This window comes from Neofelis nebulosa, chromosome 7 (genome assembly GCF_028018385.1).
Source record: "Neofelis nebulosa isolate mNeoNeb1 chromosome 7, mNeoNeb1.pri, whole genome shotgun sequence".
In the NCBI taxonomy this organism is placed as follows: Eukaryota; Metazoa; Chordata; class Mammalia; order Carnivora; family Felidae; genus Neofelis; species Neofelis nebulosa.
The window spans coordinates 54,759,714-54,783,395 of NC_080788.1; the positions used below are offsets into that span (position 1 = coordinate 54,759,714).

Here is a 23,682-nt window from a genome sequence, read left to right on the forward strand (position 1 = left end):
ATTAACTCTGCTTTAAATGTCTGGTAGAATTTCCCTGGGAAGCCATTTGGCCCAGGACTCTTATTTTTTGTGAGATTATTGTTAAGTGATTCAATTTCTTCACTGCTTATGGGTCTGTTCAAACTTTCTGTTTCTTTCCATTTGAGTTTTGGTAGAGTGTGAGTGTCTAGGAATTTGTCCATTTCTTCCATGTTGTCCAGTTTGTTGGCATATAATTTTTCATAGTATCCTCTAATTGTTTGTATTTCTGTGGTATTGGTTGTGATCTTTCCTCTTTCATTCATTATTTCATCTATTTGGGTCCTCTCTCTTTTCTTTTTGAGAAGTCTTGCTAGAGGTTTGTTAATTTTGTTTATTCTTTCAAAAAACCAGCTCTTAGATTCATTGATCTGTTCTACTGTTCTACATTGATCTGTTTCTTTGGATTCTATATTGTTTATTTCTTCTCTGGTCTTTATTATTTCTCCTCTGCTGCTGGCCTTGGGTTTTCTTTGCTGCTGCCTTTCTAGTTCCTTTAGGTGTGAGGTTAGTTTCTGTATTTGGGAAACTTTCTTGCTTCTTGAGATAGGCCTGAATTGCAATGTATTTTCCTCTCAGGACTGCCTTCGCTGCGTCCCAAAGGGTTTGGACTTGTCATGGTTTCATTTTCATTTGCTTCCATATATTTTTCAATTTCTTTTTTAATTTCCTGGTTGAACCATTCATTATTTAGTATGATGTTCTTTAACCTCCATGTATTTGGGGGCTTTCCATTTTTTTTTTCTTGTGGTTAATTTCAATTTTCATAGCATTGAGATCTGAAAACATGCATGATATGATCTCAACCCTTTTATATTTGTTGAGAGATGTTTTGTGACCCAGTATGTGATCTATTTTGGAGAATGGTCCATGAGAAGAATGTGTGTTCTGCTGCTTTTGGACGAAAAGTTCTGAATGTATCTGGTAAGTGCATCTGGTCCAATTTATCATTCAGAGTCATTGTTTCCTTATTGATTTTCTGCCTATATGATCTGTCCATTGTTGTAAGTGGAGTATTAAAGTCCCCTACTATCATGGTATTATTATCTATACATTTATTTATGTTTGTGATTGATTTGTATATTTGAGTTCTTTCACATTGGGGGCATAAACATTTGCAATTGTTAGATCTTCTTGATGGATAGATCCCTTAATTATGATATAATGGCCTTCTTCATCTCTTGTTACAGTTTGTAACTACAAAGTCCAGTTTGTAAAATCCAGTTTGTCTGATATAAGTATGACTATTCCGACTTTCTTTTGCTGTCTGGCAGCATGACAGATGGTTCTCCATTCCTTCACTTTCAAACTGCAGGTGATCTCAGGTCTAAAATGAGTTTCTTGTAGGCAGCATATAGATGGATCATGTTTTTTTGTCCATTCTGATACCCTGTGTCTTTTGATTGGGGCATTTAATCCATTTACATACAGAGTGACTATTGAAAGATATGGATTTGGGGCACCTGGGTGTCTCATTCGGTTAAGTGTCTGACTTCATTCAGCTCAGGTCATGATCTCATGGTTTGTGAGTTTGAGCCCCTCGTCGGGCTCTGTGCTGACAGCTCAGAGCCTGGAGCCTGCTTCAGATTCTGTGTCTCCCACTTTCTCTCTCTGCCCCTGCTCATGCTCTATCTCTCTCTGTCTCAAAAATAAATAATAAAAACATTAAAAAATTTTTAAAAAGAAAGATATGGATTTAGGGTCATTGTGTTGCTGTATGTGTTGTGCTTGTGGTGATGTCTCTGGTCTTTTGTAGTCTTTACTGCTTTCCACTCAGAGTCCCCCTTAGCATTTCCTACATGGCTGGTTTAGTGGTCATGAACTCCTTTAGTTTTTGTTTGTCTGGTAAAGCCTTTATCTCTCCTTCTATTCTGAATGACAGCCTTGCTGGATAAAGGATTCTTGGTTGCATATTTTTCTTATTCAGTACATTGAATATTTCCTGCCACTCCCTTCTAGCCTGCCAACTCTCAGTGGACAGGTCTGCTACTGCTTTTATGTGTCTCTTGTTGTAGGTTAAGGCCCATTTGCCCCTAGCTGCTTTCAGAAATATCTTTGTATTCTGCAAGTTTCACTATGATATGTCATGGTATTGACTTGTTTTTGTTTTGAAGGGAGTTCTCTGTGCCTCTTGGACTTGGATGCCTATTTCCTTCCCCAGATTTGGAAAGTTCTCACCTGTAATTTGTTCAAATAAACCTTCTGCCCCTTTCTGTCTCTTCTTCTGGAGCTCCTATAATATGGATATTATTTTGTTTCATTGAGTCACTTAGGTCTCTAATTCTCCCCTCATGGTCTAGTAATTTCTTTTCCCTCTTTTTTTCAGCGTCATCATTTCCCATAATTTTATCTTCTATTTCACCTATTCTCCCCTGTTTCTCCTGTCCTCACTGTCACTGCATCTAGTTTATTTTACATGTCATTTACAACATTTCTTAATTCATCATGACTGTTTCTTAGGTCTTTGATCTCTGAAGCAATAGATTCTCTGCTGTCTTCTATGCTTGTTCAGACCCAACTATTAGTCTTATGACTGTTATTTTAAATTCTTCTTCAGATATATTGTTGGTATCTATTTTGAACAATTCTCTGGCTGTCATTTCTTCCTGGAATTTCTTTTGGGGAGAATTCTTCTGTTTCATCATTTTGACTAGGCTTCTGTCTTTAATATGTTTTAATGACTTGTTATGTGTCCTACACCTGCAAGAACTACTGTATTAAAAAGTGGTCATATGCTGTCCATGGCCTGGCACTTCAAGAAGTGTTTTTGGAGAGTGTTGCATGCGCTTCATTGTTATGTGTTTGGCTGCTGTATCCCACTGGTCAGTCTTCTACAAAGCTCCTCCTAATTCATTGTTTAGCTCTTCCATCAGGTGTGCTTTGATTTGTTCATTGACATAACCCTGGAAAAAAAGAAAGGGCCGGGAATCTGATCCCATACAAAGAGAAAAATGAAAGGGTGTGTGTGGGGGGGAGGGAAGCAGAGAATCAAAGAAATTATAAGGCTTAATCCAAAGAGAGAGAAAGAAAAATAAAGGAGATCTAGAAAAGGTGTAAAAATAGTAGAGTAAAAATACCTGATTAAACTGACAAAACAGAGAAAGAAAGAAAAAAACGTATATATATAATAAGAAATGACCAAAAATCATATCAGAAAGGATGAGCCTGTTTCCAAAGGAAAAAGAAGAAGATGGTAGAAAGAATAAGAAGAGAAAAGAGAAGAAAAGAAATGAAAAGAGAGGGAAAAAAGAAAAGAAACAGACTAACATTCAAAACAGCAGGACAGTTGTCTGTTGGTGCCTGGGACCGGTGGCTGTACTGGTCTGGAGGAGAGGCCTTCTGGTTGGCACAGTGTCAGTATTCCTCTAGTAGATGAGCAGTTGCCAGGCACAGAGGGTTGGGGTTTGGTGTGAACAGGTCCTGCCTCCATTGGGGGCCTGTTGTCCTATTCTCTGAAACCCCACTGTGTTGGTGATGGGGAGAAAAATTGGCGACATCCCAATCTCTGCTCCCCAGACAGGTGTCTCAAACCATGTTGTTCAGGCTGTCCTCCCAGAGCAGTGTGGGCGGCTGGCTTGTCCTGCTCTATAGTTTCCTGTGTCTCCTAGGCACTCAGCTGGGATTTAAAACCCGATATCTTAGGGGATCCCGAGCCATGCAGACCTGGTTCTGGGGTAGTGCCACTCCGCCTTGCCGATATGGCTGGTGCCTGCACTGTCTTTTGTATTTTGGGGATCAATATACCCTCTTCCCACAGTACTTAAGGGAGGGGACGGTTCTCTCCCAGGGCACCCCTGAGATCACTACCACACCCTGGGGCTGGCTCCCCTCCCCTCAGGCTCACACACATAGTGGTGGCTTTGGTTGGGAAAAAGTCACACACTTTTGAAAACTGTGATCTTTAGCTTCTAAAGCTGTTTGCAAGGGAGAAACTGGCTCTGTCTGTTTCCTTCTTCCCCAGTCTGTGGTCTAGAGGGGTTTTTCTCTTGTCCTAACACAATATTGCATCCACAGCTTCTCCTTCTCTCCCTTTTGTCTCTCCATAGAAGGGGATCCCTCCCCTCTGTGCCCAGGCTGTTTTATCTCCCTTAATTTGCAGACATGCACCTCTGTCCTGCCAAGCTGTTTCCCTCCACCTGTGGAGATTTTTCTGTCACTCCACAGATAGATTTCCTGGGTGTTCAAAGTATTGTAACCTCAACATCACTGTCTTTGAGGGATGAGGGAGATCCCAGTCCCCCTAATTCTCTGCCGCCTTAACTCCTCCCACGTTCTAGTTTTCAGTGTACAAATTTTTACCTCTTTGGTTAGGTTTATTGCTAGGTGCCTTACAGTTCTTGGTGCAATTGTAGATGGGATCAATTCCTTGATTTCTCTTTCTGATGCTTCATTATTGGTGTATAGAAATGCAACAGATTTGTGTATGTTGATTTTATATCCTACAACTTTGCTGATTTCATGTATCAACTCTAGCCATTTTTTGGTGAAGTCTTTCAGGTTTTCCATGTAGACTATCATGTCATCTGTGAAGAGTGAAAGTTTGACTTATTCCTTGCCAATTTGGATGCCTTTCATTTCTTTTTGTTGTCTGATTGCTGAGGCTAGGACTTCCAGTATTCTGTTGAACAACAGTGGTAAGAGTGGACATCCCTGTCATGTTCCTAACCTTAGCAGAAAAGCTCTCACTTTTTCCCTATTGAGGATGATATTAACTGTAGGTCTTTCGTATATGGCTTTTATGATGTTGAAATATGTTCCTCCTCTCCCTACTTTGAAAAGAAAGGAAGTCTTAACTGTTAGCACCACCAATTGCTACTTGTAGATTAAATTTTCCGACTTCTATACTGTTTTACCCATGGTAGGAAACTGCTGTACATACTGGTAGAAGCTATGACTGAAGACTGCGTGTCTTTGCCAAATAAATTGGTAAATCTAATTATTAAGGACATAATGTTATTATTGGTATTTTTATATAACTTTAATGATAGATTCTATGGAGTTTTTTGGGGGAAATATTAATTTGTTTAATAATTAATAATTAAGTTTTTTATTTTAAGAAAATCTTTCTCTTTAAATGACCTTTTGTTTGGGGACTTTAACTTTTGCTGAAGGAAGATGGGTATGAGCAGATCTAGATTCTGATGAGCCTAGTGCTAAATGCTTTAAGAAAGTGCCTGAGGCACTATTATAAGCTGGATACATGTATTACATTTCATTCCCAAAGCAACCCAGTGGTAGGCATTATAATTATCCTTACTTTACAGATCAGGAAGTTGAAGCATAGATAAGCTCAATACATGCCTGAAGTTTCACACGTGGCCAGTGGTTCAGCTGATATTTGAATCTAGCGTGGTCCCAGATCCTGTGCACTGAATCACTTGCCATGTGTCTCCCTAAACTTTTACCTTCAATGTGTTCTTACTCCCTTTAAATGACTGATATAAAAAATGTAGCTGTTGAGGCATCTTACTGCTTCATTTAAGGTCATACACCAGTGTGAATAAATTCCAGAGAGTGACAGCAGGTGTAAGAGGAAGGATATGGGCTTTGTGTTAGAGGGACCCAAGTTTGAATCTCAGATTTGTACTCAACTGGTAGACTGATTGATTTTCAGGATGCTGTTCAACCTCTCTTTGATTGGTTTCCTCATTTGTAAATGGTAAAATATGCAAATATCTACTCTGTAGATTATTTTATTTGGGAGATTCAAAGAGATAAGAATGTAAAGATTTATGGCCATTCAATGAGCATGCTTCTTGCCTTCCCCCCCCTCCACTTGGTCCCTTCCCTTTTTTCTCTTTTCTTTAGCTGTTGTTCCACAACAGGGACTCCCTTTATTAACATTTCCCTAATAGACTCTGTGGAGTCTCTATTAAAATTATATAAAAAATTCTATCAGTATTTGTCCATGTTAAATAGAATAACACAAAACTTAAAAAAAAAAAAGTGGTGAGTCTAGGTGCACTTGAGTGCCTCAGTCGGTTAAGCAACCAACCTCAGCTCAGGTCATGATCTCGTGGTTTGTGAGTTTGAGCCCTGCATCAGGCTCTCTGCTGTAAGCACAGAGCCTGCTTCAGATCCTCTGTCTCCCACTCTCTCTGCCCCTCCCCAGATCTCTCTCTCTCTCTCTCTCTCCTAAAAATAACTAAACATAAAAAAAAAAACTTACGGGTGGAGAGTCCATACATTCTTATCATAGAGCAATCTGTATTTTTTATTAACCTTCTTAATATATTGAAGACCACACACTGATCCCTTACAACCTTTATGGATGTCCTTCTTCGATTGGTTACATTGGATAAAGATATTGCAGGTTGATGGAACAGCACACACAAAGGCATAGAAACATGAAAGAAATTATGTTCTATTCTAGAGAAAATATTCCAAGTTGTAGCTAGAGAGTATGATAGAACTTAGAGGTGGGGACCATTTTTTCAGAGACAGATTGGTGATAGATTGACAAGTAAAAGTGGCTATCCTTTATCCTGAAGTTATTGGGTGAATGTGGGTGGCTTCTAAGCAGATGAGTGATAAGCCCAATTCTACGTTTTAGAAATAACATTCTAGTGACTGGATAGATGGAGTATGTTTGATGGGAAAATGAATGTTATGGGGAGATGCATCGGGGAGGCTGTTGGAACACCCAAATTTAGAGATGATGAGGGTTGAACTTAAGGCAGTGAGGCTGTTAACAGTAGATGAGGAAAGTGTGGAATCAAACTGACAGCTCTTTTGGAAGTAGAATGGTTGGGACTCAATTTCTAGCTTGTCTGAATTTCATAGCCCAGAATACACTCAACTGTGCAAGAACAGAAACTCTTTAAATTTTATAAAACTGAACTTGAACTCCTTTTCTGCCTGGTGACAGAATTAAACTAGGTACTTTTGGGTAAGGTCTAAGATGCACAGTTGCCTTACCTGTTACTGATCCTCAGCATCTACCCTACTGGCATCTAGCACTTCCCACTTCTGTGTCCCTGTCTGGTCTCCAGACTCTCTGGGTTGCTGGCTGTCCCTCTTGGCTGACTTCCACATGCTTCTGGGTAAACAGGGCAAGTGTGGCTGCTCTTCATCTCTGTATCCAAGAAGACTTGTGCTTTCACATGGCTACCTCTGTTCCTGAAATCCCTTTACTCTTGTATCTTCTTTGTTACCATACTTCAGCGGCAACTATTCCATACTCAGTTTCCCAAAAACTCATCAGAGGATTCCATTACCCACACACTCCTCCATCCACTACCAATCCAGGTTATGAGTTTTCTTTCTTTTAGTGACTCTCACCAGCATCTAAGCTCCTCTTCATAGTCTATTTCCTCTAGGCTTGGATGGGCTTTCTACTCTATTGCTTATGGCAACATTTTATGCCCTGATTCCTTTAAGGATTAGTCTTAAGATACATGGAGAACTTTTTTTGTTCCCTCTCAAAACCCCATAGTGAAATTCAAGATCAATGCTGCTATCAGTTTCAAGAGTCTATTTCGGTACCTAAAAAGCAAGGTCATGACTCTTTTTTATTCCCTCTGTATTTGACTGAGATCTCCTGAGGCAAGGTATGTTTCTGAGTAAATAGCATCATCTATGGTAGTGGTGGTGATTACAGAAGGGGTAGGGAACCAAAGTTAATATCTCAAGATTTTATCAAACTACCTATGGCTGACTAAGTAGATGGGATAACTGTCATTGTATGGAAGGAATGTGCAGAAATATTAATTCTCATAAACTGTTGTTGGGAGTGTACGTTGGTAGAAACTTACCAGAGGGCAAACTTGCAACATATTTCAAAATTACATATATATACACTTTTCATCCAATGATCACTACTTCTAGGAATTGTCCTTAAACAAGTGTAAAAATGTTTGAATATGTATATAAAGAAATATTGGTTGCTTTACCAATTATAATAGAAAATTAGAAAATGCTCAAATACCCAGCCACAAGGGATTTTGTTAATTACTATGACATATTTAAGCAATGGAATACTATGCAGTTAACAAAAGTGATTATGTGTCTACTGACATTGAAAAATGTCCATATGGGGCGCCTGGGTGGCGCAGTCGGTTAAGCGTCCGACTTCAGCCAGGTCACGATCTCACGGTCCGTGAGTTCGAGCCCCGCGTCAGGCTCTGGGCTGATGGCTCGGAGCCTGGAGCCTGTTTCCGATTCTGTGTCTCCCTCTCTCTCTGCCCCTCCCCCGTTCATGCTCTGTCTCTCTCTGTCCCAAAAATAAATTAAAAACGTTGGAAAAAAAAAAATTAAAAAAAAAAAAAAAAAAAAAAAAAAAAAAAAGAAAAATGTCCATAATAAACTTAAGTGAAAAATGAGATAACAAAGTATCATGTATATGATTCCTTTTTTCCAAAGAATGTATTTGTATATATGTATGTGAGTTCAGTGAGAGTTGATGTAAAAACAACCCAAAAAGGTATGTCAAAAGAACAGGATCTAAATGATAGTAGCTATTAGCAGGAAATGAACTAAGTGATTATATTTAAACCTATTAAATGTGTTGAGATTATTTCACAAACATGGATATATAATTTTTATGCATATCATGCATGTAGCTTGTTTCAAATTTTGTGTTATGAAACTGTCTTAGACACTTTGGCTTCTGTGTTAATTTTGCCACCATAACTGTTTTACTATTAAAGGTATGCCAGAAATCTACAATTAAATGCTGCTATGGCTCCTCAGAAGATTACTGCATTGATTATATTTTGCCAATACATAGATATGTCTTCTGCCCAAAGGAAGACAGACCAAGAATGTAATTTTGCTTGGGCTGACAGGCCAACTCACTCCATGTTTCATTTTTGTTGTATTGATCACGTCTTGTTGGAAAAATTCATGTCCTATAACTAATTAAACCATGACATGTCTCCACTGCTTCTGAGGAATACCCCAGTGATGTATCTAGGAACTGACATTTCTTCTTTAATCAGCAAAATATGCGTTACACTTTTTTGGGCACTACCTGGTAGAAAGTTATCTGTATGAGTGAGCAGAGTTCTCAAATGCAAATGGCTCCAGAACCAGACAGATAATATTAGTTGAGTGATCTGGGCTGTATATAAGACATTAGGGAGTGGTGGAGCCTTGGGTGAAAGTGAAGTCAGGTTGTCCATAAACTCATACAGAATTTTAAAAACACTGTGCAAGCCAAACAAAATGCATTTTGTTCCTCATTTCAAACTTCTAGTCACCCAGGCAAAATATTTTAGTAGGTTAAGTTTCTATCATAAATTTTAGAGTACTAACAGATCTTTGTGATGTTTTAGTACACACTGGTGCAGTTGCCCCTGTTTTCGTAGCTGGTGACAACCAGTCTGATTGGCTGTCCCGTTCCCCTAATTGCTAATAAATATGGGTTTAGGGGTTGAGTGTCTTAGATATCACATGGGTAGTAAGGGATGGAACTGGGGCTTGAAATCAAAATTTCATGTACTTCCTCCCTTTGTCTACTCTTGGCAGCATGGTCCCATCCCTTAACTGCTCCTCTGGCACTGTTTTTGTCCCATCCTAGAGGAAGCCTGTGGCCTACTCTGTATGTAACTCAGCTTAGTGTGGGAGACTGAGAACTGAGAGCCAGGAATCTGAAGACTTAGGTTCTTGACTGGGTCTGTAACTGACTTGTCAAGTAGTTGGAGGTCAGATCACCCAACTGTGGGCACATGAGATGTCAGAGGGTGACCCTGGGCCTGAACCCAGCTCTCCAGGCTCCAAGATCAATGCTCTTCTATCAAAGTCAGGGTTGTCTTCTTTTAAACATGGTGCCATGTTTCCTTAACAGGTCCAGGTAGTGTTTGAAAACAGAGTGCCTTACAAGCACTAACAAATGATCCTTTTCCCTACCATCTCTTTTTATAGAGTGCAGAGTGCATGGAAGCCAACATGGGCCTAACTGTGCTCTGCTATGTTTACGGTGGCACAGGGCTGTGAATGCCACATTTGCCTCAGCCGTTAATGCGTGTCTTCATGCCAGGATTATAATAGACTGCCCTTCCTTACAAAGCTTGGGGAAAAACAGGCACTCTTTTGTTTTAGCATTCGTTATTTGTGCTCTGTGGTTAAACATTGTGTGTTTTGCCCACAAAAATCTATAGTTCCTGTTCAAGGAAAGGAGTCATGAGTAGTTTTCCCCCTCCTCCTAATTTTTTTATTTCTTTTTGAGAACCAGCTGGTATTTTAAGAGCTAAGTTCCGGGAAGAAAAAGAAATGATAGCTATAGAGCATGGGCAAAGGTCTGAAAATGCATGAGCCCAGTCTGGTGAGGAGGGTTGTTGGCCCATGTGGAGGGAACACAGTGGGAATTTAAACTGAACTGAAAAAACTGTCCCTTTTCTGCCTGGAGATGTTAAGACAGTTTAGGGGGGGAAAAATCCTAAGTAAATAGAATTTCAGCCAATACTTTCATGAACTTCACCCTTCTTTGGAATGTTTTTATTCTCCGGGGGGGAAACAGAGATTGAGTCATTTATACAGCGAGTGAGAACTTTACTAAAAAGGAAACCTCAGGAGATGTTTGCCCTTTGGTGCTTTCTTAAGACCCAATTTATGAGCTCTGCAACATTGTCAGAAAAATGCTCGCTTCTGAGCTTGTTTTTCTAGCTTTCCTTCATTATATGGGACAGTAAATTTTCATGACTGTTTAGGAGGATTCCCTGACATGGTTATCTGATGTAAACTCTGATTTTCCCACTTAACAACATTGTTTTTTCATGTCTGTTCTCCACCCCACCCCCTCACCTTAACTCTCTAAATTTCACACATAGCACTATTACTTTATAAATCTTTTTCTTTGATTCTACAGACTGATTGCTAAATGCATGATATCATTCTTGGAGCCAGAGACATGTAATCTCTGGGTTCCTTGGGTTCCTAAATGCAGGCTGTGATTTTGGTGTTGGACAGCAGAAGGAGATGTTGAGCCAGAAGATAAGGGTGTTTTTGTATGTGTGTGTTGTGTGTTTTTTTTTTTAACTTCGCATATAAACAATTAGTGTTGAATTTTCAAATAATTAGAAAGCTAAGGGCTAAAACAGTTATTTTTGTGTAGTCAACCTTGCCTTCTTTTTACAACATAAAGATATTTTAATAAATGTTTTCTACCTAGGATGAGCCTTTGGGGAACCATTTCATTGTGCTGTAAGGCAAAACATCCATTTTTTGGCCTCTCACTCCCCATTTTCTCCAGGGGCCTCATTTTGTATATACAAGTTGTGGCCCAGTGTATTCATGGCTGGCTTTGGCACTCATCTTGAGGGAGCATCTGCCACGTGGCTCTCTGGTTATGGTTGAAAGTTCTGGAGTCATGGCAGCTTGCCCTATGTTACTTCAAAACCTGTCATCCAAATATCCTTGGAGAGGAAATTTCCCTTCCATTAAAGGCATTATCTGTCCATTTTGAAGAGAAGAGTAAAATCCATCTTCTAAGTATGTTAAGTGACCATACAATCTTTTTCTTAAATAGCAGAGATGGATGAGTGTGAGCAGGATTAATCTACTGCTAATTAGATCTAGGGCACTGGGGTGAGTTTCCATTTAGAACAACCCTCTATCCTTGGTGTCTATATTTTCTTTCTCAGAGATTTATTCTATTGTTTGATTCAATGAATCAATTCATTGAAACAATCAATTCATTTTTGAATCAATGAATGAATTTTCACTTAAAACAGTCCATTATATTCTAATAACATTTAGTTTTATTGTCACATTTTTTTTTAAAATGTGCTTCTTGAAAGACTTGTTTTAAGCCAGATTATATGACAATTTTCTGCAAATTAATGAATTTATTTTATATATTAATGCCCTAGAATTGCTATAAGATCTCTGCAGGAGATCTTTAGTCTTTCCCTTTTTATTATTTAACAATATTTCATGCCAGACCAGTGGTTTTTAAGTCTTTGAAGCACAGACAACCTTATATACCAAATGTATCCAGATTATCTAGTTGAAGCACAGCTCAAGATGGTAATTTAGATTTTAGGTAATTTTAAATGTTCAAAATGATTCTGTTTTCATTATGTTTACACTCCTACTTCCTGGAATTTGCAAATTTGCAATGGCCTTCCAATCACAAAGAACTATCCAACTTACTTCCTGTAATGGAATCTTATGCCATAGTCTTTCTGACTGGTGATGAGCTGAATTTACCTGCAGGCCGGTCTCTTGTCAGAGTAATAGGTATGCTCCGTATACTTGTTATGATTTGTTTCCCCCTTCTCCTTCAAGAAAAGCAAAGGAAAATTTGTTTGAACAAAACAGAAGTTTTTCCAACGGCCATGTAGTTTTTGAAAAACAGCAGCTGGAGTTGGACTCAGTTGTAGAAGAAACCATAACAGGAGATTATGCCTTAATCATCAATGGCCACAGTTTGGTGAGTTTGCTTAAGGCTCTTGTTCTTTCTTTTCCTTTATTCCAATAATTGTCTCTTTTGTGCTGTCGTAATGAGATCTCCTTTTGTGTTTTCCAAACAAATGACACTACTAGAAACGAGGGTATACACGATGGTTTCCTGTTTGCAAGGGGAAAGGAAGTTTCTGATACATATTTCATACATTATTGCTTGAACCACCGCAGTGAAAGGGAGGTTCCAAAGAAATACTGTATTCACAGAATATCCATCTTATGTGAGTGACTGTAAACCATTAGCAGTATTGTTTAAATGCTTTTCTAAGGAGAGTGTCACAGCTCACTGTTATTTAATTAAACTAACACAAGTGTTGGATGTATTGCAATTACTGTTTTGCTGATGTTTGTGATTTGGCAGAGCACAACCTGATCTTCATATAATTACCACACCAAATTACTGCCATTAAGATACCTCTGGTGGTTTTTCTAAATAGCAGTATTTTACAGCAATGCCAAACAATTTGCTTTGATTAGGAAATCTGGTTCTTGTCGTAATAGAATAAACTTGCATTGTGCTTTTAATGTAGTTCAGGTTCCAAATCTTGAACAAATATCAAAACACTCCTCTGAGTTTCTAATTTAGAAGACAAAAGCTCTGATTGCACTCCAGTGAAATTATCATTTATATGCCCAAAGAGCTAATCTCACATCTTTCCCCAGCTTTGATGATCATTTTTCACTTTTGGAGTTTGGAAAATAAATGTATCTTCTTGTAGACAGTTTCTTAGAGGACAAAAGAAGTTGGATATGGCTATATTTTATTTTCCCCCTTGTGATCAGCTGTCTGTTAGCTTTTAGTGCTTAGAGCATTATCCAGCTGGATTCCAGACGTAATGATGTGTTGCCTTCTACACCATGGAAAGTTACAGAGCTCAGCTGCAGGCCAAGCTCAGTTGAAAGTTTGTCCAGATGACACAAACTTCTCCCTTGCACAAATGAGCAGCAACTGAAAATTATAAGCCTGTCAACTGGGGCTTGGAGCTGGTGGCCTCCAGGCTGAACTTCCCAGGGACTACACTATGGAAAGGTCCCTAATGAGTGGTGCTTTGACTTTCCCTCAGGCTCAAAGAAGCCAGTGTGTGGTGGGTTAGACTACCCAGGTGATAAAATATACTGTTCTTCCTTTGTCTCTAAATCTGTTGAAAGGAAGAGCTAAAATAGATGCTCTTCAAGAACCGTTTCAGCTTCAAAGCCTGAAGCTTATGAAACCATGAAATGTCATTTTTCATTTAAGGAGAATGGACCACATTTCTGCTGGTATGGTCAGAAGCTTTTTTCTTTTTCTTTTTCTTTTTTTTTTTTTTTTTAAGTAAATCATGATTCCAGTTTGCTTAAATCTTGATGCTTTGTGGAATGTAATTGGGTTCTTCCTTCTCAGACTCTAGGTTTTCACTTGTTGATAATAAAGAAGAAAAAGAAAGAGAAAAGGAGACCATTCTGGGCAAGAAAACCAGTTACATGCTTTCTCTTTCAGAAAGAGAAAGCTAACTCACAGATTCCCTTAGGAATCATAGGCCTTGATGTAAGAATTTTCTACATCAGAGTCATGTTTTCTATTTATTCACCCATCCTTTCATTGATATCATGAACATTTATTAAGCATGCTCAAGTCAAGATGCTAGAGCTTGAGGATAAGGATGTGAATAGAACTCGGTTCTTGTTTTAGGGATTGCCATCTAGCAGGAGAGCTAATCTCAAGTGGTATGACAAATACTATATAGAGAAATGAACACAAAGCTTTGAAAGCATAGAGACAGACACATTTAGTTCCTTGTGTGAAAGTCAGGGAAGACTTCCTGGAGGAAGTGATGCTTTCAGGCACAGGAGCAACAAGTACAAAGGCACAGAGGCAAGAAAGACCCTGTCATGTTACGAAAACAAGCACTTTGGCATGATGGGAGTACAGAGTAAACTTAAAGATGGTGGTAGAAGCCAGGACTCAAAAGAAACGTAGAGGCCAGATTGTGACAGGCTGTGAATATCTTGCTAGAGATTCATTCAGAGATACTGATGACTCAAAGTTGAGGTGGATTCCTGTTTCCTCTCAATGTGTTTACTAAATAATGTACAATGAGATGTTTTCTAGAAAACAAATCACACAGTTAACTGCAAAGGATTATGCTCTCCTTTCCAGTCATTTCTTGGCACACATAAAGGCTGTGGTTATTTGGAGAAGAGCAAGGCTGGAGTTGGTTGGGAACCCTGCCTGAGACACAGGTTGCATGCCACCCTTTTGTACAGGCTTCTCTTGGTTTCAATCACTTTGTTTTTCAAGGGCTAATTTCCAGGTCATCTGCTTTTCATTTGCCCAACCATTAATAACCACAACAACAAACACTAAATATACAAAACAACAATGCAAAGGAAACAAAACTTCCATCACTTAGAACAAAGAAGTCATCATCATTATGTAGTTCTTTCTAAACCTGGTGAGATGGTGGGTAGGCTCAGTCTTTTGCTTTTCTCTCTTTTAGTGGATTCTGGAGATTTTCTGGCATTTAATTATATCTCACCAATGTAGCGTGATAATGTGTTAAGGAGGACACACAAGGGCATTGTGTCTTTTTTTTTTTTCATTCTAAAATTCCTTGGCACTTAGTAGGAGTTTTGTACTCATCTTTAGTTAGTTGTTCATGTGATTCTGGGTCAACAATGACTTGTTGAAACTTAGTTAAACTGTTTAGAAAATATATCAGTTGAGAAACAAGACATCTCTCATTAATTATTTCTTGTTCTAATCTGGATTTTTTTTTTAATAACATAGGCCCATGCCCTAGAAAGTGGTATCAAGGGTGATCTCCTAGAACTTGCCTGCATGTGTAAGACTGTGGTTTGCTGCCGAGTCACCCCACTCCAGAAAGCCCAAGTAGTAGAGCTGGTGAAGAAGTACAGAAATGCTGTCACTTTGGCCATAGGTGATGGAGCCAATGATGTCAGCATGATCAAAAGTAAGGGTATTATTCAGTATGGTCTGCTGTATAGCAGGAGTCCTTGGGTTCAGCATTTGGCAAGATGTAATGGAGGTTGCACTGTAATTTAATTTTCCCACTAGTTCTAAAATGAATACTTTATGGATCCAATGCATTCAGCATTACTAGCATTCATTAAAAACAACAACAACTTTGTCTTTAATTAAAAGAAAAAGGCTAAAACAGGATATTAATCACCTTATATTGTGTGTTTTTACACTAGAAAAGGATATTGATTTAGGCTAGAAAAGGATATTGATCACCTTATATTGTATAATAACTAGCTATGGTGTAAGGAATGAACACTGGATCCACAGTCCCAACACTTGGGTTTAATCCCAGTTTAGCCACTTACAAACTGTAAAACTTCGTGCAAATGACTGAACTTTTTGTGCCACTTTCCTCTTTTGCAACATTAAGATAAATACCTAACTAATGAGTGTTTCATGAGATAATATATGTGAAAAAAATATAAGTGCTATATCTGTAAGATTTTTGTAGGTAAATAATGACATAAAAGAGATTGTATCTTTGTTCAGGGAATGAAAATGTTCCTCTTTTCCTTTGTAGGTGCTCACATTGGTGTTGGCATCAGCGGTCAGGAAGGAATGCAGGCAGTCTTAGCCAGTGACTATTCATTCGCACAATTTAGATACCTCCAAAGGCTTCTCCTTGTTCATGGAAGGTGGTCCTATTTCCGAATGTGCAAATTCTTATGCTATTTTTTCTATAAGAATTTTGCATTCACACTTGTGCATTTCTGGTTTGGTTTCTTCTGCGGCTTCTCAGCCCAGGTTGGTAAAAAAAAAAAAAAAGGCACTTTTCTTTCTTTTATTAGATCCCCCTGAATTGCAAATGACTGTTCTTCATGGCTCTTTATTGATAGAGAGCATTTTTGTATATGTCTAATACAAATAACAATATGACAAATAGGTAATTTATAGTTGACTTGAAGTTTAAACACAAAACAACATACATTTATCTGGAATTTTATTTATTTGTTTTATATATATATGTAACTATATATATATGTAACTATATATATATATATATATATATATATATATATATATATATATAAAACCAATGAGTACTCCTTCTTGAGCATTTTAATTTTTATTGAAATATTTTGGTATGATCGCTGATAAACTTGATGTGGAGCTTTAATTCAGAACAGAAGACTAAGAAACACTAACAAGAAATGTTGATGTATCTCTTTTGGGAAGATGGTCACTCACCCAACACATTGACTGTATATGGGCTGAGAGCAAATAAGTTTTATATTAGGGAGAAATAATTGATACCTTGACATCAAGGCTGTTTGACAGCACTTCATCAGATAAAAATTGATAAAATAGATACTGTTTGTAACAAAGAAGAAAAATTAGCAATTGATAAATTAGGAATTAGGATTCTATTTTTCTATCTATTCATATCCATTTTATATTTTTATTATTTTTTAATGGTTATTTATGTATTTTGAGAGAGAGAAAGAGAGAACACAAGCAAGGGAGGGGCCAAGATAGGGAGAGAGAATCCTAAGCAGGGTTTGGGTTGCCCATGCAGAGACTGATGCAGGGCTCCATCTTACGAACCATGTGATCATGACCCGAGCCAAAATCAAGAGTTGGGTGCTTAACTGACTGAGGCACCCATGTGCCTCTACTCATATCCATTTTAAAAGATAGTTATTTAGAGGTGCCAAACAGGTGCCTATATAAATAGTGGTTTCATACATTTTTCCCTTTATCTGTGAGGTTGAGATTTCTTAAAATGAGGCACACCTATACCCATTCCTAATGTTCTCTTTTAAGGATAATATACCCAGAACTAAAAGCAGACTATGTTAATATTTTTGTTGATATTTTTTGTAATCTCCAGACATTGAAGTAAAGCAAAAGTCTTGATTTTAGTTTTTCAAAAATTTAGTGCTCAGTTTTCTTAGCCTTAGTTCAGAGAAGGCTGGAGAGGGACTTACTTGCTCATAATCTCACCTTGTCCGGGGCGCCTGGGTGGCGCAGTCGGTTAAGCGTCCGACTTCAGCCAGGTCACGATCTCGCGGTCCGTGAGTTCGAGCCCCGCGTCAGGCTCTGGGCCGATGGCTCGGAACCTGGAGCCTGTTTCCGATTCTGTGTCTCCCTCTCTCTCTGCCCCTCCCCCGTTCATGCTCTGTCTCTCTCTGTCCAAAAATAAATAGAAAACGTTGAAAAAAAAAATTAAAAAAAAAAATAATCTCACCTTGTCCAACAAAAACAAATGTGAGAATGTGGCCTGTGCCTTCCTAGGCTGGGGACTTCTCCTCCACATAAAAATGAAGCAAGACCATTTGCTAAGCAGTGCTTCCAAGAGATCCAGCTTTCATAGTGCAAAGGTTTGGGAGCTTTTGAAAAATCACTGAACTACGGAGGGACGCCTGTACTCTCATTTAGGCCTCTTAGGATACAGAAAAGTGGTCAGTGATTTGTGTTTTTATAGACACATGGAGCTTGGATAGCAAGTTTACTTGCCAGAGTTTTCTTTGTTAAACTGTGAAGTTGGAAACTAATGTTCAATGACTTTTAATCTCTACATTTAGGTGATATTCTGCTCTGCTTTCAAGATCTGATAAAACTTGTCAGAGTCAGACGTTAAGCAACTAGATTTTCAATCCTGTCACCAGTATTTACCTTTTGAAAGAGAACAGCAAGAGAGAACAGTGATTGTTCTAAAAACCTGAGTATCTGATGATTAAAGCCAGTTGTAAGACACCCCACTGGTCTATGATTAGGTTTCTTAAATGTTTGGTTCAACTTAGCATATTTCTTGTCTGTCTTCCTTCCTTCCCTCCTTCCTTCCCTTCCCTTCCCTTCCTTCCCTCCCTCCCCTTCTTTCCCTCCCTCCCTTCCTCCTTTCCTTCCTTCCTTCCTTCCTTCCTTCCTTCCTTCCTTCCTTCCTTCCTTCCACCAAAATCTCTAGTTAATTGCACAATCTTTACTTGACCATGGTCAGTCCTGACTGACCCTCTGTGTGTTTTCCTGTGCTGGTTAGTTGGGCTGGACCAGGGGCTATCAAACTTGAACATGCATGGGAATCACTTGAAGGGCTTTTAAAGCACAGCTCCTTGGGCCCCACCCAAGTTTCTGATTCAGTAGGTCTGAGGTAAAGCCCAAGAATTTGCATTTCTGACAATTTCACTGGGAGATGCTGATGTTGTAGGTGGGGGACCATATTTTGAGAACCACAAGACTGGCCAATATAGAAGAAAGTCCAAAGGTATGTTTCCTTGAACTCAGAGCCCAGAATGAACTCCAGTCTGCTTTTTGTTTAGTCCATGCTAGACTCCATTCACCTTTCCTGAGGAGGAGGGGCCAGTTTAGCAAACAACTTATCGCCAAAATACAATTTTTCCAGAGGGCTTAGAATCTCTTTACCCATCCTACAAAAGCCTTCGCCCCTGAGGTTATACATGCACTAATACAGGGTCAGGAAAAAAGGGGGGGTCTGTTTCAGGTCAGAGAGTTGCTTTCCTCAGTTTACCCAGGCTATTGTGTTTTATCCAGCTTACCATAAGCTTCATGAGGAAAGGAAGCATGTCTGAATCATCTGTACCATCCATAATCTTGAATGGAACCTGGCATATAGAAGCATCTGGCCATTTCATGTTGTTGGGTGTTTCTAGAACCTTTTGTGTGCTTGAGGTAGATGCAGCAAGGAGAGTCATTCAGATATGCCTCCAGTCACTCCTTCAGGTTGCTGCTTCCTCTCCCTGAACCCAGGGCTGCCTCTGCAGGCTCTACATCTGGTCCATGTAAATGTATACAGTCTGACCAGCATGGTGGGAGAGGGGCTTGTGTCTTAAGATCTCAGTGTGATTATGGCATTGATTTCAGAATGCAGAATGATGTTTTGTGTGTGTGTTGTATTGGGTTAATACGAAGTTAATTGGGCCACAAATGATGTATTTCTTAATTATTTGTATATTGCTTCATTATAGGAAAAGCAGTGGATTTCCAGGTTTATTTTGTTTTGCGTAGGTTTTGGTTGATTTAAATAGAGCAGGGCAAATCCTCTTTAGGCAGAGGAGCAATCACCTCATAAAACCAATTGAGCTACTGAGGAAGAATCCTGAACAGCTATCTATTTTGCCTTCATTTTTGTGATGATTTGATCAAATTGGGACCCAGGCTTAGACTTACTGAATAAGATCCATTGGTCCCACTATTTCAAACTTTCATTCATTGGATGACTCTTTACTAAGTCCCTGGTATGTGTCAGACTGTGGTTGTCTGCTGGTGCTTGTATCCCAGGCATGGTGAAGGATGTCTAAGAGGTGCATTCTTAGTGGACATGGCAAAGTGTGATCTCACAAATTTTATTAGCTGTTCACACAGTGGAGAATTCAAGGTTCTATTTCCAGACTTGTCAGAGAAGTAGATAGGCTTGTCATGAGAGTGGCAAGTAGTAATTTGTAACCTTCTGTTGGAGAGGAAAAGGCAGTAAGTCAGTGACAATGCTCGTATAATGGCGTCAACACTATGGTGTCATCTTCTAGGTGGAATCATATTGTCGACACTAACAAGTAGAGATAAAAGCAAATTGCAATTATAGTTAACACTTAAATAGCACTTAGTATGTACCAGGCATTGTTTAAATTTTTTGCCTGTATTAGCTCAATATTTGCAATAACCATATGAAGTAGGTTATATAATCATGGTCTAGATCAGTTATTTTTAAAATACTTTAAAAAAGTTTAATTGTGATTAAAAACACATAACATAAAATTTAAAACACATCTTAACCATTTTTAAGTATAGAATTCAATGGTGTTAAGTACATTCACAACAGTACATTGTGCAACAGATCTCCAGAAATTTTTCATCTTGTTAAACTGACACTCTATACCGATTGAAAAACAACTGCCCATTTTTCCCTCCCTCCAGCCACTGGAAACCTCTAATATACTTTGTGTTTCTATGAGTTTGACTGGAAAATGTGAAATGATCCACGTTTTGGTTCACCGATTCTTTCTTCTGCTTGGTTGAGTCTGTTATTGATGTCCTCCATTAAATTCTTCAGGTCAGTCTATATTCTTCAGGCTAGGATTTCTGTTTGTTTGATTATTTCTCTTTCTTTGTTGAACGTCTCATTTTATTCATGCATTGTTTTCCTAATTTCATTTAATTGTGTGTTCTTATAGTTCGCTGACCATCTTTAAGAGGATCATTCTGAATTTTTTTTAGTTCATAGATCTCCATTTCTTTACATTCAGTTATTGGAGCTTTATTAGTTTCCTTTGGTAGTGTCATTTACCTAATTTTCATGACCTTGATTCTTTGAGTTGGTATCTGCACATTTGAGCAGGTGGTCTCCATTTCCATACTTTACAGGTTTGCTTTAGCAAGGAAAGACAGCTCAGCTCCATTGGGGTACCAGATGGGTCAGCTGGCAGCATCTGTGGGCAGGTGGGGCTTCCTCCAAGTCTCTAGTCACTTCTGTGCTCTGAGGTCAGAGGGACTGTCCCTTGCTGGGCTCTTTGGGCAGCGCTACAGGCTAGGATCTGGAATTGTTCATGTTTGAATGAGGTCTCGGGCTATGCTCCCTGACCAGATGGTACTATTCGCTAGATCCTGTGTTCATGCAGCATTGTAGGCAAGGCTTTGTGATTGGGTGGGGCCTCGGCCTATGCCTTGTGATTAGGTGGGCCCACAGAGTGTGCTCCCAAATTGGGCTGGGTAACTGTTTGGTCTCCCTGATCAGATAGGACTGCAGGCTGTGCCCAGGATTGGGTGGGGTCACTGGCTCGGCTCCCTGGCAGGATAGGCCTGAAGGCTGTGTTCAGAAGTTGAGCAGTTCTGCACGCTGAACTCTGCTAAGGGTGGGCTTGTAGGCTGGGTTCCCTGGCTGGGTGATACCAAGGACTGGGCTTTGAGGCTTCCTAGGGTCACTATTCAGGGTCCCTGGTTATATGGGGCCATGGTGAACTGTCAGGGGGAAAGGCTGCTGGCTTGAGTTCCTGCATAAACAGGGCTGTAGGATGGGCCTCAGGGATATCTGGGGTCTCTGGTTGGGTGGGGCTGGGGGCTGTACTCAGCAGTTGGGTGGAGCTATGAATTTTCTTCCCTGCCTAGGTGGGATCATAGACTGGGCTCCATGGCAAATAGAGCTCATTGGCTGGGTATTCAAATCAGGCAGAACTGCCAACCAAGCTCCTCAACTAGACATAGCCACAGACTTGGCTCTGCCCTTGGCAGAATCCCCAGCAGGGATCTCTGCTCCAGTGCTGCTGCAAGTAGGAATGACGTCCATTAATATCTGAGTGCTGGTTATCATAAGCCTCACCTCCCATCTCCATCTCCATCTGATCCTCGTGGTTGAGCCCTGCAGATTCCCCCAGTAATCCCCACGAGGCAAGACCTCAGTGGGACTATTAGGAAGTGTCGTGCAATGCTGGGGGAGCTGGATGTCCTCCTTAGGTTGTCTTTTTCCCACTGGAGAAACCATAGGCCCAAGGGGCTGTCTTGGTAAGGCACTGTGCTAGCTTTGTGGAGGGGGGTGTGGTCACTGTGGAGTTGCTCCTCTTGCCCATCTAATGTGGTGTGATTTCGCTTCAGGTCCTGGTTCTGGGATTTTCACAATGGTGTCTTGTCTGTGTGTAGGTGCTTGTTGGTATTCTTGTCAGGGAGACTGAAGGTGGGGAGGATTTGCATTGCCATTTTGATGACATCACTCCTGAAATCGCTTTTTTTTCCAGAGAGCATTTTTGTGGCTTCTGCCAGTTCTCTGGGGATACTGCCTACCTGAGACCTTTTTCTCTGTTCCAGGACTTTTTGAATTTGAATTGCAAACTCTGATGAATATCATTTGTGGTTCAAATTTTCAGAAGAAACTTTTTGTCTCTTCCTTTAGCTAGTGCCAAGGTTGACATAGGCAGCCCCTTTTAGTGTGAAGATTTGTTCTTCCTTCACTTTCACACTAAGGATTCAGGCCTTTGCTGCCTTAGTTTTATAAGAATGTTAATTCCCCATGTGGTCTAATCTTGGCATCAATAATGATGCCACAATAAATAGTATGTTAAGAGTCAGATTTTGGGGCTCCTGGGTGGCTCAGTCAGTTGAGCATCTGACTTTGGCTCAGGTCATGATCTCACAGCTCGTGAGTTCAAGCCCTGCGTCAGGCTGTGTGCTGACAGCTCGGAGCCTGAAGCCTGCTTCAGATTCTGTGCCTCCCTCTCTCTGCCCCAACCCACTTGCATTCTGTCTCTGTGTCTCTCAAAAATAAATAAACATTAAATATATATATATGTAATATATATATACATATATATACATATATACATATATATATGTAAAAGAGTCAGTGAGATTTGGTATTATTACCCAAACTCATTTGGCATGGAACCGCATTTTTCCAAGCAATTTGCATATTGTCCTCAGAACAGATGCCATACAGAATCCACTTTGGGAAATTCTGGAATATATATCTCTATGGCAATGGTTGCAAAAACAGACATCACCCTGCTACTTATCCTGGTTCCATTGTTTTGGAGTCAGGAAGATGTATGGAGGACAAAATGATTCTAAGAATATTATCCCCATTGGAATAAACTATTTATATGTTTCTCCCTTTTAAAAACTTCCATTTTTTAAATTAACTCTAGTCCACTGGGAAAAACAGCCTTCTTTTGTATGCTAAAATGGGGTGTTTACATTTAAACTTCTGTAGTCTTTTCCAGTATCCTTGGTTTTTTTCTGATTATAAAAATCATTACATGTGAATATATATCAACTTTTATATATTGGAGACCATACTCTTTGTATCTTTCTCATTCAAAAAAGAAACAAAAACAAAACAAAAAACCAAAACCTGGGGCACCTGGGTGGCTTAGTTGGTTGAGAATCTGGCTCTTGGTTTCAGCTTAGGTCATGATCTCATGGTTTCATGGGTTCAAGCCCAGCATTGGGCTCTGCTCACAGCATGGAGCTTGCTTAAGATTACTTCTCTCCCTCTGTCTCTGCCCCTCCCCCACTCATGCTGTCTTTCAAAATAAATAAACTTTAAAAAACAAACAAGAAGACTTATCACATTTTGAGAAACACTTCTGGTTTTACATTCTTTAAAAAAAATGTTATTTTTGTTAATGGCATTCTGAAACATGGACTTATTATAAATCATTTGACAATTCTGGTTTATGAACATTTAAGTTGTTTCTATTTTAAGTTCAATAATTCATTCCTTCCCCATAGCTGTGAGTCACACAACAACGTCAAATTGCTAATAGGAGTATTTGTTTACCATCTTGGGAAGAGAA

The 23,682-nt window shown here is 39.4% G+C and overlaps 1 protein-coding gene across 21 annotated transcripts in view; it reads left to right on the forward strand.

Moving 5' to 3' along the window:
* The window catches only part of ATP8B4 (ATPase phospholipid transporting 8B4 (putative)), a 257,258-nt gene that overhangs the window by 201,521 nt on the left and 32,055 nt on the right, over positions 1-23,682 (forward strand). For 20 of the 21 annotated variants that reach the window (XR_009264158.1, XR_009264157.1, XM_058737764.1 and 17 more), the window contains 3 exons: positions 12,247-12,391; positions 15,191-15,374; positions 15,966-16,189. Coding sequence is in view for 19 of the 21 variants with exons in the window: in XM_058737764.1 (XP_058593747.1) it covers positions 12,247-12,391; positions 15,191-15,374; positions 15,966-16,189 (553 nt within the window). In the remaining 2 variants the exon portion in view is untranslated. The remainder of the gene's footprint in view (positions 1-12,246; positions 12,392-15,190; positions 15,375-15,965; positions 16,190-23,682) is intronic. The other variant, XM_058737781.1, reaches the window with a different exon arrangement.